Source organism: Gossypium arboreum, chromosome 9 (assembly GCF_025698485.1).
Source record: "Gossypium arboreum isolate Shixiya-1 chromosome 9, ASM2569848v2, whole genome shotgun sequence".
NCBI lineage: Eukaryota > Viridiplantae > Streptophyta > Magnoliopsida > Malvales > Malvaceae > Gossypium > Gossypium arboreum.
The window spans coordinates 33,757,958-33,776,332 of record NC_069078.1 but is presented as its reverse complement, the minus strand read 5'-3'; the positions used below and the strand labels follow the sequence as shown (position 1 = coordinate 33,776,332).

General features: G+C 34.1%; 2 protein-coding genes and 1 pseudogene across 3 annotated transcripts; 2 read left to right on the top strand and 1 right to left on the bottom strand.

The window, feature by feature from the left end:
• The first annotated feature begins 1,826 nt into the window (after positions 1-1,826).
• On the top strand, positions 1,827-7,110 carry LOC108456666 (short-chain dehydrogenase TIC 32, chloroplastic-like). The gene is made up of 8 exons (XM_017755238.2): positions 1,827-2,121; positions 3,144-3,375; positions 3,596-3,675; positions 4,057-4,210; positions 4,578-4,656; positions 5,204-5,288; positions 5,443-5,489; positions 6,741-7,110. Exons 1-8 carry the CDS (start codon positions 2,016-2,018, stop codon positions 6,897-6,899), a joined length of 942 nt encoding a protein of 313 aa, XP_017610727.1. The 5' UTR covers positions 1,827-2,015; the 3' UTR covers positions 6,900-7,110.
• Positions 7,111-7,562: 452 nt separating this feature from the next.
• LOC108456667 (cell division cycle 20.2, cofactor of APC complex-like) lies at positions 7,563-10,265 on the top strand (annotated as a pseudogene).
• Positions 10,266-10,408: 143 nt separating this feature from the next.
• Positions 10,409-17,369, bottom strand: LOC108456665 (mitogen-activated protein kinase kinase kinase YODA-like). 2 transcript variants are annotated; one of them, XM_017755237.2, is made up of 13 exons: positions 17,256-17,369; positions 17,076-17,152; positions 15,390-16,148; positions 14,493-15,233; positions 14,132-14,219; positions 13,934-13,996; positions 13,464-13,624; positions 13,269-13,344; positions 13,015-13,074; positions 12,777-12,884; positions 12,415-12,654; positions 11,751-11,836; positions 10,409-11,653 (listed from the first exon to the last, which is right to left on the bottom strand). In XM_017755237.2, the coding sequence occupies exons 3-13, from the start codon at positions 15,944-15,946 to the stop codon at positions 11,143-11,145; spliced, it is 2,691 nt and encodes an 896-aa protein (XP_017610726.2). In that variant the 5' UTR covers positions 15,947-16,148; positions 17,076-17,152; positions 17,256-17,369; the 3' UTR covers positions 10,409-11,142. The 2 variants fall into 2 exon arrangements, with proteins under 2 accessions (XP_017610726.2, XP_052875197.1); XM_053019237.1 differs by having other exon boundaries at positions 17,076-17,369.
• Between the last annotated feature and the right edge of the window lie 1,006 nt (positions 17,370-18,375).

Here is an 18,375-nt window from a genome sequence, read left to right as displayed (position 1 = left end):
TAATATTAACACGTGAACTTTCAATTTACTTTTATCATGTAAAAACGATAAATTATCTTATGGATTCTTCCCACCATATCAACTATGGCCCCTTTCTAATTATCTAATGACATTTCAATATTTTTTATGTCATTGACACATAATTTTGGTAATTCTTTTACCTCGAACCCAAAACCTTGATTTTATACCCTAAACCTTAAACTCAAACCTTGATTCCAAATTCAAACTCTAATCAAAACCCTAAATCTTGAACTCTAAACCCTTAAGGTTTAGGGTTTAGAGTTCAAGTTTGAGATTCAAATTTAAAGTTTGGGGTTTTGGTTCGAGTTTAAGGTTTAGGTTCATGGTTTGAAGTTCGGTGGTTATGTTCAGGGTTTGAGGTACTTAGTAAAAAAATTGCCAAAATTATGTGTTAATGACATGAATTTTTTTTTTCTAAAATATCATTAAAAAATTAAAAAAATGAAAATAGATAATGGGATGAGAAGAGTCAGTAAAATAATTTATCTGCGAAAGCATATCATTTTAAAAACAAATTGGGATAATTTTCGTTTCAAAAAAATTGGAATAACTTTGTTTTTCAGTGCTTTCTACATTACTAATTAAATAAGTTAACAATTGTTTTGAAAACTAACTTAATTTTATCCAAATTACTAATTCTTTATATTTACAAAATGTTTACCAAATACAATATTGAAAATTATTGAAAAAATAATTAAATAAAACATATTTAAATAAAATACACATGAAAGCACAAGTAAGAAAAATGTAAGGAATAAATTAATTTTTATTATCATATATTAACACCGTTATTAAATTTTTTTATTTACTCACTTTCAGAGACTAAATTAATTTTTTAAGAACTGATTTGTCGAATTTGAAAATTGACAAAACCATACATAGTATTTATACTTGAATAGATGACTTACCACACAAAATTAGCACGTGTTTCACTGCTTAAAATAATAAAACTGTATTAAAGGTAGCAAATATTATTATATGTGAAGTAAAAGAACTCTATATAAACGAATTTAAAAGATGTTCAATGTTTTTTAAAACTATTATTCTAATTATTAGTTAGTTATTATGGGCAGAGACATTTTCTTTCTTTAACAAAGTAAAAGACAACAAAATCATCACATTATTGAGTTGTCAATTACTTAATATTACGTGTTTATAGGATGGTCTACCTAGATTTGGGTCAAATTTAAATATAATATTTATATATTTTATATTTGTTTAAATTTATTTTACTTAATTTAAAATATAAGTTTAAAATTTTGTTAAAGCTCGCTAATACTTACAAATGATTAACCAAAATCTAAAATCACTCATATTATATTTTTAATTTTTAAAAAATTATGTTATTTTAATTTAATATTTTTATTTATTGAAATTTTTATATATTTATTTTAATATTTATATTAGACTAATATTATATATTTAGTATAATTTTATTTATCTATAAGTTATAAATTACATAATGCATATATATAAAATATTATGTACTTGAAAACAGGTTAGACCAAACTTAAACCTTAAATGTTTGAGTCTAATTTATTTTTAAATAAATTTAAATTTTTCTATCTAAACTGATTTTTAAATTTAATATTTTTATTTTTACTTTCTCAAAATTTGAGCGAGTCTTAATGCTGATAGTACGTACGTGTGAACAGGTAGACCCCCATACTCAATATTCAATTAAGGCTTCACAATGCAATGGGAAAGCTTTTATATTTTCATTAAGCTAATTTCACGATAGATAAGTACGTTCACCCTGAAACGCAGCCGTTTCTGATGATTTTGCAACTATTGTTGTAGGGTCTAGATAATGTACGTCAGGTTGGCTTGGCAAAATACAGACTTCACAACTCACTGTCTTCAAGGCTGTGTGACCCTCATTCCTCGTACACATTTCCTACTTCAAATCTGTCTTTATAATCACAGTCGAAGAGTCCTTGGAGTTTGTGAATGACCCTTATTGCATACAGGTAAAGAGTCTGTTATTTACAAACATGTGGCTGTTTGGCAGAAAAGGGCCATCTGGGTTTTCGTCATCTTCCACAGCTGAGGAAGTTACACAGGGGATCGATGGCACTGGTCTCACTGCCATTGTTACAGGTTTGGCGACTTTTAAAATTTCGCATGCAGTGAGGAAACTGTTTTGCTATGTTCTTGTTTCTCGCATGTAATGTAATTTTCTTGCAGTTTTTTTTTTCTCCTGATGTTTCTGTTTTGAGTCTTTGACATTTGGATGCATAATTTATGTTGAAGTAGAAATTTTATGGTTTCTGTTCTGCCTAGTTTGTGTTTGTTACTTTGTTTGTATCTTTGTCTTTGGCCTCGCTCCTTACATGATTCTGGCATGAACAGTGAAACGAGATCCAGATGAGGGAAGTGATTTTTTTTTCTCAGCTGTAAACAATTCCAATACATTTCTATTTCTTTTTTAATTATTCTACTTAAGCATGTTACAGTTCAACGATGATGCGATGTCCTATAGTGTGGTCAGTAGCCATTGATAGATATTCTGGTAACCAAATTAGGGGGAATTTGCCATTCTGATATCATATGAGTTTAGCTTCCATAGCTGCCTTTAGTGTTGGGTGTACCTTGCTTCCTCTTATTGGTAAGGTTAAACAAGGAAACTATCCCTTTTCCCATTTTCAAACCCTGAAACTGAGACCCTTTGCTAGTCTTTGTCATGCTAGGCCACAGGTCTCACCACCTAAGTTCACAGACTTCTTCAGACTATGGACATAAATAATGAGTCAAAGACAGTAATTCTTCCTGGTTGATCTGTTTGGTTATGTAGAAATATTGCTGTCATGGGGCAACACTTCAGTGTTTTAGGGATGTGGCTGAAGGTCTTTGGTTGCAGATTTCTCAAACTTTAGGATGAGTATAACTCATAATCTTGCATGGGGATGCAGATGTAAGCATTTATGAGACCCTTGACCTTTAGGTATGTTGATTGAAAAAAGGTATTGGTTTGTTGGCCATGTTCCATCATTTATTGCTTGTCTTTGGCTTGATAGGTACTTAATCCTAACCATGTACACGTTGCATAAGTTGTTTGGTTCAATCGTTTTCTTATGTTTCTAACAAGCATAATTTCTCTTTCATGGTGAACGTAATTATAGGAGCATCCAGTGGTATTGGCACTGAAACCGCACGTGTTCTTGCTCTGCGTGGTGTTCATGTAATTATGGGGGTCAGGAATGTGGCTGCTGGTAGAGATGTTAAAGAAGCAATTGTGAAGGAAATTCCAACAGCTAAAGTTGATACAATGGAATTAGATCTCAGTTCAATTGCATCTGTGAGGAAATTTGCAGCAGATTTCAGCTCCTCAGGTCACCCTCTGAATCTCCTTATGTAAGTAGACAATGAGAGTGGGCAGCCTTTTATATATCAATTCCCAGCCACAGTAGTGACTAAGTTTATAGTCATCTGCTTGTTAAATCTGCTATTTGTGACATCAATCTCCAACTCCCAGTCTGCTTACCGATGTATTCATGATTAAACAACTTCCTGCAATAGTCTTTTTAGGCAATCATTTAAACAAGAATATAAAACTTGTTTTCTTTGCTGTCAGCAATAATGCAGGAATTATGGCAACTCCTTTCATGCTTTCAAAGGACAATATAGAACTACAGTTTGCAACCAATCACATAGGTATGTTAGCATAAACTTGATCCCAATGGCATTCTCTTCTTGACATTTTGAAGCTTGAACATACAACTCTGTAATAGAAATGGATAATCTTTTCCAGTGTTTACTTTATGGAAGCAGCCCATTTTCATAGTGATGGTGAATTTAGAACATCTAGGTATAAAAATACATCTAGGTATAAAAATAGTTTTTTCCATCTCGTTTTCCTCTCTCTGAACTCTAAATCTAAACATAGCTTGTTTTGCAACCTCTACAATTATTGTTCATGTTTTCTGTTGCATAGAGTTTAGTTTTGGATAATTGCTTCAGGAAAGGGGAGGAAAGAAACAGAAAACTAGGCCATTGTTAAAGCTTTGTTGTATAACTTTTTTTGAACAAAAACAGGTCATTTTCTTTTGACAAATCTCTTGCTGGACACTATGAAGAAAGCTGCACGGACAAGCAAAAGAGAGGGAAGAATTATAAATGTCTCATCAGAAGCTCACCGTTACACTTATAAGGAAGGAATTCATTTTGACAAGATTAATGATCAATCGGGGTAACACCATACACCCTCTCTAAAATGCATTCAGTTATGCCCTTATTATCTAATTAGAGATTCTGAGGAAAAGCAAATTTCAATGTCTTCTTGGGAAAATTACATGTTTGTTCCGGAAGAAGAAATTGACTATTATCTCTTAAACTTTGACATGATGACTTTTCCTTAGTTAACATATGTGTAATGGTTCTTATAATGATATTCTACTATCAATGTCATTTAGCATTACTTGTTTGATATTAAAACGGAAGTGAAATGTGTTTATGCTTATTCTAAGATACAGCTATCGGATAACTTCCATTAAGCAGAATAAAATTATCTTTTGTCATTGCTTTTTTTTTTTTTTTTTAAATTTGGTAATGTACAGGTACAGCAATTTTGCTGCATATGGCCAATCAAAACTTGCAAATGTTCTGCATGCTAATGAACTAGCTAAACGCCTAAAGGTATGTGATCTTTTCTATGGCATCGAAGATTTTGATCAGTAGTAAAGTTTCTGGTGTCTGAGGTCTTTTTGGTACATTTGAATTAGTTTAAGGTGGAGGAAGCTGAACTTGGTCCTTGACTGTCTATTAGAGGAGCCTTACAATTTTGTACACAACATGAAAGTATGGCATAAACATGAATGTTTTATAAACTCGAGCTATGTAATAAATACGACATGCACTTTTATATATGTATCGTTTTAATAATCCCTGTTATGTTTATGTTTACACAGTTGGCACAATTTTATTTTATTTTTAAATATGGGACACAACACCCATACAAGGATTGCCATATCTAAAACTAAATCTCAGTTGTTGCCATTTTCTGTTTCATTCTTCAGCTTGCCTCCACTTGTCTGTATATATTTTGTGTAGCTGAAGTTCCTTTTGAAACAGATCAAACATTTTATTCAGATGTTTTTCTTGATGCTCAGTAGTCAATATGATTTTTATAATTTGTCTTACAAAGCACACTTTGCATAATGATGTTCTCTAATTGATTGAACAGGAAGATGGAGTGGATATAACTGCAAATTCACTTCACCCAGGAGCAATCGTCACCAATCTATTCCGTCATATGGGTCCTATTAGTGGTATCATTTTAGTGTTTGATTTTATGACTAAAATTCCTTACTTATAATTGTACATTTGCTACCTACAAAGAAAAGGAACTCTCTACGTTATTAACATCGCTGCATTATAAGCAGCATGCATCTCATTCTCACATTTGTTTCGGTCTTGATGCAGGTCTTGTTAATATCTTTGGTAAGATTGCACTAAAAAATATTCAGCAGGTAATCTCCTTTTGCATAGCATTACCAATGATCATGCACTGGCAACTAATCGTAGCATATAGCCTTCGATCTATCATTCTTACTATGTACTTCAAAAATATTTGGTAATCTTTCTTGCTGGAAATTGGAGGGTTTGGGTTTAAACTCAAGTACCTCATGCTATTTGAATAGAAAGATCGAAAACAAGACTCGGTTGGTTCATGCAACCATCCATAACAGGTGGTATTCTGCTGGTTTGGGGTTCGAATCCCAATATCTGCAAGTTCCTCCCCTATCACTGAGGTGAGGCTCATACATTTTATAGTAACTAGTATGATTCCACCCATGCTCAGGTTAATTATTTAATTATTTAATAAATTATAGTGTAAAAATTTAAAGGTTATATTATGCTCAAAGTTATTGCATGCTTTGGATATTTGGAATTTCATTTTATACTTTTATTTTCAGGAATTTAGTCTATTTATTTTTGAATTTAAAAGTTTGGGTCTAGTGTTAACATTGTTAAAATTTTTCTATTAAAATTGCTGGTTTGAAATTTTGAAATAAAAAAATTCGGTATCCATATAACACTGTAATGGACTTGAATTTACTAGAGAATTTTAATATTGTTAGCAATTCTTAGAAAATTCACATAAGCTTTTTAATCAAAATAAAATGTTTAGACTAATTAATAACATTTTAAAAGTTGAGGTACAAAATTATGTCAGAATTAAAGTATAGAGATTAAATCTCAAATTTGAGTGAAATATTGAAATCAAAATTGAAATTTAATGATTCTTATATAATCTCAGAGGATTAGAATTGAAATTTAGCAATTATCTTTTTCATGTAAAAAACAATGGACAAGTGTCGAAAGGACTTTGGGCCTTCCTTTTTATAAATAGTAGTAATGCTTATTTTCATACTCATAGCATGTTATGCATCATTTGGGGCTGTGGCTAACTGGGGCGCCAGAAAAAAACATTTTTGACTATAAAATTGTAATTTAGTAAATGTTTAAATTATATTTTCACCTCATAAATTAATAAAATTTTAATTTAACCCTTTAAAAAATTATATTTAAAAATTTATAAAGATATAAACTAATATAACAATAAAATTATATTTTAGCTTTTATAAAAATATATAAATTTAAAATCTTTTCTAGCTTTGCCTTTGTGTATCATGTTGTTTGTAAAATTGCTGCAATTGTTGGGGAGTCCACTGAAATATTTTTTTGAAATGCAATAATATACTGTTATCTGGTTACAGGGAGCTGCTACAACATGCTATGTGGCATTGCATCCACAAGTAAAGGGTAGAAGTGGTGAATACTTCAAGGACAGTAATATTGGCCAAGCAAGTGCACATGGAAGGAATGTTGAGTTGGCCAAGAAACTCTGGGATTTCAGCATGAAGATGGTTAAATAAGAAAAGTATATAGCAAGTGGCAATCGCATATGAACCAAAATTATGTATTAGAATTGTAGGACCAATACAGTCAGTTAGAAAAAGAAGCCACAATCTTAAGAGGTGGAGTTGGAGTGAAAGTAGAGCTCCTTTATTTTGAACTTATAATTAAAAGGATAATTCTATTATATAGCTCAAGGTTATTTGAAAATATATATATCTTTGTCTCAAACATTTCATTCCCCTTATCCCTATCATTATTTGGTTTCATTGCCGCGAAATGAAAGATGGTGGTAACCACTCGTAGCACTTCCAACTTACAAATCAAAGACCAAGACGTACATCCCTCATCCATTGACCTAGATAGTTGATCCCATTACCACTCACCAATCGTCATAGCTCTTAAAAAGAACCTAATATTAAAAATATATTATATTTAACATATAATTATATCAAAATATAATTTAATTTAATTTAATAATAATTAAAACAATGTATAATTAACTATATTTTTATTATTTTTAATTTAAAATAATTTAATACAAATATTGAAGATAAAAAAAATAAGTAGAATAATAATTAATTAATAATGGTAAAATTGTCCCTTAAAATTCATTTAATAAATAAAACTTTAGTGTAATTCTTCATCAAAATCTTTGGAAATAAACAGGTATTTTTAACAAACTGAATTTCAGGTTTAAATATTTTACCATAAAATGAAGCCCAATTAGCAAGCCGACGGCAGTGGAACATAATACGAGATTGAGTGAATCATAAGGGTTCTTTGCGGAAAAAGTAGCCGTTGTCGCTTTTCATAAACTCTAGAGTCTAGATAGATATATTCCTTAAACAAAGATTAAAAGCAATCTAAACTCCAAAAGGCGAATACATCTGCTTATATTTGTTTGACACTATGGATGCAGGATCCTTGAATCCTTTTTCAAAATTGAGGGGACGATCCAGATGCCCACTTCAGGAACAGATTCTCCAGAGAATAAATTCTAAAGAAAATGTAAGTATCCCAACTTAATATTTTTTTTTATTTAATTATTGCAAAACAGGGTTTTCTTGCCCTTGATTTACTTGGGTTTTCAATTTCACAAAGGGATACGAGTAAATTTTGGTCTTGAATGATTTTAGGAAACACGTTTGTTTAAATTAAGACTTCAATTTTACAGCTTGATAAATTAGACTTTGTGATGACATGCAATTTGAATGCTTTCTTGTCCTTGATTTATATGGTTTTCCAATCACACAAAGGAATATAAGTAAATAGTAATGAAACCTTGGGTCTTAAATTTTGATTCTAGGAAACAGATTTGTTTAAAAAGGACTTCAATTTTACAGCATGATAAATTAGATTTTGTGATAACCTTCAGATGAATGCTTTCTTGTCCTATATAAACTTTATTTATATGGTTTTCCAATTTCACAATGGAATATACGTGGAAACCTTGGTCTTAAAATTTTATTTTAGGAAACTGATTTGCTTAAAATTATTTCTTGATAAATTACACTTTGTAATGACATTCAAATTGAATGTTTTCTTTGTACTGGCAGCTGGATAGATTCATACCAAATCGTTCAGCAATGGACTATGATTATGCACATTACATGTTGACCGAAGGGAGGAAGATCAAAGAGAACCAGACAGTTTTCCCACCAGCCAGGGACGCCTATAGGATGCAGCTAGCTGAGGCCTTGAACATGAATAGGACTCAAATCTTGGCTTTCAAGAACAAGCCACCAACACCTGTCGAATTCTTCCCTTCCGACCACACAACTTCTTCTGTTCACCCAGCGAAACCTTCGAAGCCCCGAAGACACATTCCCCAGTAAGCAGAACATACATATGCAATTTAACTAGTTTGGACTTTGGACATCAGGTTTTGGTTCCACAGACGCTAATGCATTGTGATCATCATTTGGTTCTTCAGAGCTCTGAGAGGACATTGGATGCTTCTGACCTTATGGATGACTTTTACTTGAATTTATTGGACTGGGGCAGCAGCAATGTTCTTGCAATAGCACTTGGAAACACTGTTTATTTGTGGGATGCTTCAGATAGTTCTACCTCAGAACTTGTTACCATTGATGATGACAATGGCCCGGTAACAAGTGTGAGTTGGGCTCCTGATGGTCAGCATATTGCCATAGGCTTGAACAATTCTGAAGTACAATCATGGGATTCTGCTTCAAACCGGCAGGTTTGTATAATCTCTAAATATTAGCAGTTTCTTTTTGTTTCCCAGTTCTGTCATTTATTCCAACACAATCCTTTACTTTCTAATGCTTGCAGTTGCGCACTCTGAGAGGTTGTCACCGATCGAGAGTGGGTTCAATGGCATGGAACAGTCACGTTCTTACAACTGGAGGAATGGATGGTATGACAGTTAACAATGATGTAAGGATTAGATCCCATGTTTGTAAAACCTACAGAGGACATCGGCAAGAAGTTTGTGGGCTGAAATGGTCAGCTTCTGGACAACAACTGGCCAGTGGAGGCAATGATAATCTTGTTCACGTATGGGATATGTCCAAGGCATCTTCAAATTCACCAACACAATGGATACACAGGCTGGAGGATCATACTTCTGCTGTTAAAGCCCTTGCCTGGTGCCCTTTTCAGAGCAATTTGCTGGCCTCTGGTGGAGGTGGAGGTGATCGAACCATAAAATTTTGGAACACACATACAGGTGCATGCCTGAATTCAGTGGATACTGGCTCTCAAGTTTGTGCTTTGCTGTGGAACAAGAATGAGAGGGAGCTTCTGAGCTCTCATGGATTTACTCAGAATCAGTTAATTCTTTGGAAATACCCATCAATGGTGAAGATGGCGGAGATAATGGGTCATACATCTAGAGTTCTTCACATGGCTCAAAGCCCGGATGGTTGCACAGTGGCTTCAGCTGCAGGGGATGAGACACTAAGATTCTGGAATGTTTTTGGGGTCCCAGAAGTGGCTAAACCTGCTCCAAAAGTACACCAAGAGCCATTTTCTCACTTGAACCGCATCCGTTGATAGAGAAAAAGACTAGGAGGTGAACTCTATCAGTTGGTCCAGTGGTAGTTCCTTCAAAACAATAAATCAAATTATCTTAAGGGTAGCCTAGTGTTCAGTTGTCCATTCCAATTGAGAAAACCATAATGATTATACACTTTAGTGCTCAAATGTTCATGATTTGTTTTCGGCAGGTGATGAGGGGGGATATCAGTTACTATCGTCAAAGATTCACTACATCCAAACTGTCGAGGAACATGGTTGGTTTTTTTTCTTGGTGTCTGTCCGTGGAAAGCCGAACCACCTAAACTGTTGTTAGCCTTTTCTTTGAACTATTTAATTTGAAAATCTTTAAAATTGTCAGCTGCTAAAATGATTTGGCTTTACTTTGGTTCTTATGGAAGTTTGACTTGTCAAATACATTTTGAGGTGTTTAGAACATAAACTTCAATTACTCCACTCTGCCATTGAGACAGTGGATCTGAAATTGTATGATCCATCTGATAATAAAACTAAAATGCAAATTCACTTCACGGTTGAATTTTGGATGCTTAAAGCAATTTGGTGTTAAATCTCTTTCAGTAGTGCAGGGTCTCTCTCCTCAAAGTATAATGTACAGATGCAAGCTTTAAATGCAACAAGATCGTGAAGCTACCAAAACCTGTAAAATAACCACCAAGGGTCGTAAAGTGCATGAACCACGGAATTAGATTTCTTCAATCTACTGGTACTGTACGTACAATGAATCATGTCGAGCACTAGAGCATTAGAATTAGTTCAGATCCTTTTACTGATCACAAAACTCGGAATTCCGATTTGGTTCCTAAAAACATCTGTACAACTGTGTCTACCGAAAGCCGATGATCTTCCCCTTGATTTGCAGCCAAGACATTTTTGCCAACTAACTTCAAACCACTGCAGTTCAGTCAAGCATTAGTTGATTTACACACTCAACCCTGTACAAGATTCATGCCGTACGGCAGCAACATTCTTATTTTCCGGGAATATTTTCACCTGAATAAATGGTCTATTGAACATCTAACTGGAATCAATAAATGATCTATTGAACGCCTAAACCCCGATCCTTGGCAAATGACCTACCTGCCACCTCACTTCCTTGCTCTCCAACCTTATTCCTCGAATTTCTGTTCAGGTTCCATATTTGACCCATATGCTGCCTTAGACGAAGTTAAAAGTGATGAATACAAATTGATCCCGTAAGACCCAAAAGACATTCTGATCGGTGAATCTTCAAAGCTGAGTTTAGATAATAACACTCCGGTAAGGTAAAGGAGAGCTGGGACTTAGATCCAGGGATGGGCTCATTGCTGCGTGATCCTTCAGAAGCTGTCGAGAAACACGATCAGCTAATACAGACTGTCCATCATACGATTCCCCATGGACTGATCTTCCAGTTCCTAAAATGTCATTTTCTGATGGCACCAGTTCAGAAGAGATGTGAGAACTTGCTTGCAAGCCTCGAAAAATGTCAGGATTATTATCATGACAGGAAGAGCCACTGACATAAAGACCATTTGAGGGCTTTGGCATGCTACCAAGACCCTCCTGAAAGTAAGGCGATTGTTTCAGATAACCATAAGGTATAGCACCACTGCCACCTGTCAAGGGTGTAGACGAGCCTGAAGTGGTCCGGGGGCTAGATATGGGAGAAGGAGACATTCTTCCGTTTAGTTGTTGCGGTGACCTTGAATGCAGAAGAGGGCTTCCTATGGGTGAAACAGGGCAAGATACATTCCTTGGAATATTGATATCACTGCATAATAAGGAATTGAAATGAGACTTAACAACCATCATTTTTATCATCTATATTCGAGTTTGTGTATGTAAGAGTAAGAGAAAGAGAGAGAGACCTAGCATGCAGTTTCGGAACTCTAGATGAATGAACAGCAAGTTGCTCTGACTCCAGGGAGGAATAATTCCTGGTTTGTCCAATGCCCTGATGGCAAAACATGAGAGAATATTCCAATGAGATTTAAGGTCTGAAATACCAAAATTCCAAGGGGAGTATTGAGGAGACCAATTAGGCATATCTACACATTTCTGCGTTACATGGTGCTTCATTCACAGTCCTTATTACACACGGTAACCTACACAAGGCAAGACCTCTACCCGCCACAATAAAAAAAACAAGAAAAAAGTGCAGCGAGAATGTCAACTTAAGGAATATGATGCCTCTTGCACGGTTTGTAATCCCAAAATCAATATCATATCATACCTTCAGTTCTTGTCCAGCTAACCATGGAGATTTTCAATATGAAGTGATGGAAACTTGAAAAGTTATTGTGCGCTCAGAATATATCATTCAAGGTCCAATGTACTACTGCAAATCATTTTAGGTCTGGAAATTACAGCAATGACTGTCACCCGTTTTACATTTATACAGAAATTTATTTCAATTATAAAAAATATATTTCATCCCTTGAATGAACTGTTGAAGGAAATGAATGCAACCATATAATGCATGCTCAAAACCTAATAATGGATTAGATAAAATAATATGAAAAAGAAAAATACCAGAGTTTTCACCCCACTTGTCACGCCAGGGGTAGGATCTGGAGGCTCAGCATCTGGAATAGGCCTTTCCAAAGGTGCAGCATATTTTACAAATGGGTGGCCTAAAAGCTGAACTGCAGTAGGACGATGTTGTGGGTTGCGTTGCAAACACTGGCGCACAAAATCTTTTCCTTCATCTGAGAGGTAATCTGGAATTGGTGGAAGTTCCTTGCTATTTCCAATCTTGAACATAGCCGCAACCTGACATACAAATATCACACAATAAATAGAAATAAAAGATACAAAAAAAAGTTGCTATTATTAAAGGCAAATTAAACAGCTTTGAAATTAAAATCTCCCATCTTTCTATTCTTATAACAGACCCCTTCATATTGACTCCAAGGAGGTTTCGTTGTAGCCATTTCCAAAACAGTGCATCCAAGACTCCATATATCCACAGCAAGGTTGCAACCGCTAGGGTTTCTTATAATCTGGGAAAATAATAGAAAGAAAACTTCAGAACTGGAGAAAGCTCAAACCACATAAACCATGTCAGTTTCCCCTTTGCAATGGATTAGAAAGAACTTGAAATAAACCCAGTGAGAAAAAAAAATGTCTAACCTCAGGTGCCAGCCAGTAAGGGCTTCCTTTAAATGAAAGTGGACATGACTGTCCTGCAATCTGCAAAGCATGCCTTATAAGTTGGAAATAACCTCACAGAAAAGATCTAATCAGGAAATAGGAATGTAGAATTAAATAAGTCATAATTTGATCTTCAAGCTTGGGCTACTACAATTTTTTTTAGCCAAAGAGCTGGCTACATTTTAATCTGATTAAGTTCATTTCTAACAGAAAGTGATTAATCCTAGACTTACATGCTTTGCCATCCCAAAATCTGCCAACTTAACTCGACCATTTGGGTCTACCAGTATGTTTGCTCCTTTAATATCCCTGTACAAGAAATATAAGATAGTAAGATGAACAATATTTTCCTTGATGCATATTTTAGTAGAGATGCCATGAAGTTATAGTTCTAACATATCGAACAAGGAATAGATAACCTGACTCACCTATGGACGGTAGACTTAGAATGTAGGTAGGCAAGCCCAGATAAGATCTGTTGAGTATAACTGCGAATTGCTAGTTCACCAAGCTGCCCATACTCCTGGAGGATTTTATAAATAGACCCACCAGATACATACTCGAGGTATATGTAAAGCCTGTCATCAACCTGTTCAGGAATTTATTCATAGTTCTGTAAGAGAAGCATAACAGTAATTTGCCCCTATTTATTTTTTCTAAGAAATTGCTTAACAACTAATAGTGTTTCGTGGTTAGTAAGTTAAGTGAGCATAAAAATAATTCCCAAAAGTTTCATAACATCATATGGTTCACTATTTCTTCATATATAAAAGAATAACTCTTTTGGACAAAATCCATTAGTCAATGCAACTTCCCAATATCTCAATAACAACTTTCAGTAACCATAATAGACAAGATGTTAAGGCCAATAAAACAAATTGTCGAACATAGGACGCACCTTTTCAGAGCCGTAGTATTGCACAATATTTGGATGCCATAAACGGCTCAACAGAGCAATTTCCTGTCAGAGAAATAAGAATATGCATTTCCTTCAAAGCCATATAACCAAGTTTAAGAATAACAAGGAAACAATTATTTCCTTTCGCTTCATCTGGACAGTTGAAAACATATTTAAACTGGCAGAAATTTGGTTTACCTGCATCAACTGCTTAGTACTTTCTTTTGACTTGGCATCATCAGAAAATAACGTAACCTCTTTCATCGCACACATTTCACCACTCTCACTGACATACAATGAAAATGAAATCAGATGTAGGCATAGTAACAAATGGCAATCATTGGCAAATATTTCAAAAGAGCAGACATGCAGAAATCTTAGATGCCCACTGGATTATATCATGTAAGATATTTCAAATACATGTAATTGATAAAATATTATAAACAAAGAAACATCAGTCTCTATTACTCAGCTAAGGATGATACGACATAAACCATTGGGCAATAGATGTCGTTTTTAAGATGGGAAATTAAACAACTATTCCTTTGGACGATTATACCTGTTAAAACCAACATAAACATGACCAAATGTGCCTCTACCCAGAAGCTTCCCTTTTTTCCACCGCGACCCAGTGTTTACAGGATTCTCTGCCCCTCCTGGACTTCGTGGCACAGAGGGAGATGTTGCTGCTGAATTTGAATGGGAGAAAGGAGAAGAAATGGAAGTTGTTACAGGAGGAAGGGGCAATCTGTGGCTTTGTTGTTTTCCATCATCATGCCAACTAGTATGTGTTTCAGTAGCTGTTCCTGCTGATCTAGGATGAATAGGGGTGACAGCACCACTATGAATTCTCGAACTGGGACCAGCACTGGTCATCCTAGGACTAGGTATTGGAGAATATTCAGGGCTGCCCCTACTTGGTTGCCAGAATAGCTGTCCTGACATATCTCCACCCATTGAATTATGCCCAGAATTCTGACCTGACCCAGGACTGGAGCAGTGGCCAGATCCAAGCAAAGTAACATCAGCATAAGTCTTTCCAGCCCAGAAAGGGGAGTTCATTATTTGCTCTGAGCCAAAAGCTCTCAATGGGCTTCTAGATGGACTTGACATGGAGCTGTCAGGAGCACTGCTGAAAGCACCATTATGTGGGATCTGAAGATTTGGCATATGATTGCTTAAAGGTCTTCTTTTAGGTGTTTTTGGAGAGATACTACAACCGAATGAAATGTTAGTCTGTTTTTTTGCCTCTCTTGAGTTACTTTGGCTGACTGCAGAAGATTGATCCTTGAGCAACAAGCTTCAGCAAGAAAATAAGTAAAATTTTGTCAAGGATAAGATTTTTAGCAAATGGATAAGAGAAGAAAACCAGAAGTAAAACATAAAATAATACAATACCATGCTTGGGCAATAAGAAATCCTCATTCTAGCACTAACAAGACACATATAGGCTTACCTGGAAGGGCTGTTTGCCGCAATTCTAGTCCCATTGTCATAATCAGTTGCTTGCAGACTACGATGATGTGAGTCGGTGGGATCATCACTTTCAGCTGAGCTCTCACTGAAAACTGAAGCAGTAACGCAATCTCCATCTGTATCATTAGGATTTAGCCTATGACGTATGCATGCAGGTCTTGGGAGAGGCAGAAATAATGATGACTTGTAGCCTTTTCCTGGCCTTGATTTTGATGATATGCCAATTCCAGAGTCTGTGCGACCCACTATTGCAGGATGCAGATCAGGAAGTGGCAGTGGCTGAGCATGAGGCCTTTGGACAAAACTTTGACACCTAGATACCTGTTTAGAAGGTGAAGGAGACCTAGATTCTGGTCGGGATTGAGATCCCTTTTCTGAAATTGTGTCATTGCCATGTCTACGAGATACTCCTGACCTACTGTTTGGTTTACCTTCTGAAGGAATCTTAAATTTCCGGTGTAAGGTATCAATGAAACTTTCCTTGTTTGTTTTCTTCTTCACTTCTTTGGATGATGACTTTCCCCACCAAGAAGGCATGTTTCAATTTTTTTTGATATGATATACCACTTGGCAAGTGTTCCTAAAGCAAATCCATTTCCAAATACTGAAACCGTAGAGCTCAACAACAATAAAGGATTCGGTTCTTTAATACAATCAATTCACAATAGTGAAGCTTTGAAGAATTCTGGATTGTGAGCTGGAATCCTATGAGCCTCACAACCAGCACAATAACTGGAATCTGCAGACAAAACGGAAAATAGAAGTGCAGAGGAAAGACTAAATGCTTAGTTTTTGTCAAAACCTTTGCATAAATACTCAACAACCATCACAATATCACAGTCATAGTCCATACCACACACGAATTACCTACTTTGAGTACTTAGACAGAAAAATCAGTTAGTGCATCTTAGACAGAAAAATCAGTTAGTGCATCTTTGTCTATCTTCTACAACAACAAATTTCATCGGATAGATAGAAACAACAATCTTTAGAAAGCATGCCTCAAAGAAACCACGGTATCTCATTTTCTTTATTAAAGGAATAGACTACATGGTATGCATGCCACTAAAAGATTCAGAACAGATGTTATCATAAATCTGAAAAAAAAGTTCTCTTAAACCTCACTCTCTACTGCCTTCAGCCTTTGGTGTTCCTCAGATAACTACTTTAGGTCCCAAAACAACCAGGTTCAGACTATTGCACTTTTACTTCTTCGAAAACACAACAGGACAACATTTTGATTTCACCAATGTAAATAAAAGAGAAACAATAAAAAGTAATCACATCTATTTTCTATAACAATAAACAAACTCAAATTCAATCCCTATCTGAAACAAACATCTCCCAAAATCCATATTACAACCCAAAAACACAATATTGTGAATCTCAAACTTTTTTTTTTTTTTTTTGCTGTTGAGACCGTGATTTAATACTCTAACTTTTTCTTTTTCCTCTCCAATTTTCTCCGAAACCAAACAAAAAATTACGATCTGAAAACTTCTCGAAACCGTTAGTTCCAACCAACAGATCTACATACGAACTCCAAAAACATATCAGAAATTTAAAAAAAAAAAAACACTCCAATGAACACCAAAATTAACAAAAATAATAGCTAACATATATTGCTAAACACCAAATAAAACAAAACAAAGAAAAAGGAACTTACTTCACATGCTTGGAGCTACGAATCTGAGCTCCATCCCACTGATAAATTTGCGAAATTTTGGTTTATATCATCGCAAGCTAAGAAGCAAAAAGCATAACAGAATATTTAAAATAAACCCTAGAAATCTAAATTGAAACAGATGAAAATTTCAAAACTTTGAACTTAAGTTTTTAGCTTTACAGAAATTGTGAGTCAGTTACTAGATCGCGTAGAGAGAGATTGACAGAAAGGGCGAGAGAGAGGATGTCTGAGCTAAGAAATGGAGTTGTCTGAACGTTGATTTTAGAATATTATAAATAAATAAATTTTATTAATCATAAATAAATAATAATAATTAAGTAAGAATAGCTGCAGCAGTAAGTTTCCACGTACACTTTTTTTTTTTAATTTTCTTCTTTGTACGATCGTTTAAACTCACGAGAATAACAATATTTCTTTTCTCAAAAAAATCTATTTTTAACTTTAAAAGCAATATATTTTCAATTAGTTTTAAATTTATTTAAAATATTTTACTCTATAACTTAACTTCTATGGCCCTGTTATAAAATTTGTATTGAAGTTTAATTTACATTAAAAATAAAATAGATTTTAAAATTATAAGAATTGAACAATTAATATATTTCTTAATTTAATTATTTACGAAATATATATTTATTTTTAAAATATAAATGAAACAATGAGTATCCATATATGATATATGTAAATTCAACTATTATTAGTATGAAAAATTATGCATTGTAATAGAAAGACATAATTGAAATGCGTTAAACATATTTTTCTTTCGATTTAAAGTAAATATTTAAAAATATTTTTTTCGATTTAAAGTAAATATGTAAAAAATTTATTAGTAGTAAAAAAGGTATGATTCAAATTTTTATTTCTTGACGAAGTAAGAAAAATAATTAAAGAAAAGAAAATGTGATGTAGTGGAATTAATGAAATAGATTTTTGTTTACCAACTAATGGATGCTGGAAGAGAAAACAAAGTAACTGACTTTTTTTTTTCTCCCTATTGTTAATGGATCTTAAAATAAGAGAAATTCGTTTTATTTCTTCAAATCTGCATGCATTAAAAACATATATATATATATATTTTTTTTTTTTCTTTAGTGCTTTCTTTCATTGAAAATTATTTTATTTATTCCGTTTTTTCTTTATGTTATGAAATTACTTTATTTTTATCAGTTCTAGGTTTTCATTAGTGAATTTTGAATAGTATCTCCTTTTGTAAAAGCTTAAGAATCATTGATTGAAATTAGAATTTTTATATTATAAATTTTGACAAATTCGTGGTTCAAAT

Excerpts from the sequence above, each read along its gene's own strand:
- LOC108456666 (XM_017755238.2), top strand. The coding sequence starts at position 2,016 with ATGTGGCTGTTTGGCAGAAAAGGGCCATCTGGGTTTTCGTCATCTTCC. Across the intron at positions 4,657-5,203 it reads AACTAGCTAAACGCCTAAAG|GAAGATGGAGTGGATATAAC; the intron begins GTATGTGATCTT and ends TTGATTGAACAG. Across the intron at positions 5,490-6,740 it reads CACTAAAAAATATTCAGCAG|GGAGCTGCTACAACATGCTA; the intron begins GTAATCTCCTTT and ends ATCTGGTTACAG.
- LOC108456665 (XM_053019237.1), bottom strand. The coding sequence starts at position 15,946 with ATGCCTTCTTGGTGGGGAAAGTCATCATCCAAAGAAGTGAAGAAGAAA. Across the intron at positions 14,220-14,492 it reads GTTTATGTTGGTTTTAACAG|TGAGAGTGGTGAAATGTGTG; the intron begins GTATAATCGTCC and ends ATTGTATGTCAG. Across the intron at positions 12,655-12,776 it reads CTTGGAGTCAATATGAAGGG|GTTGCGGCTATGTTCAAGAT; the intron begins GTCTGTTATAAG and ends TTTGTATGTCAG.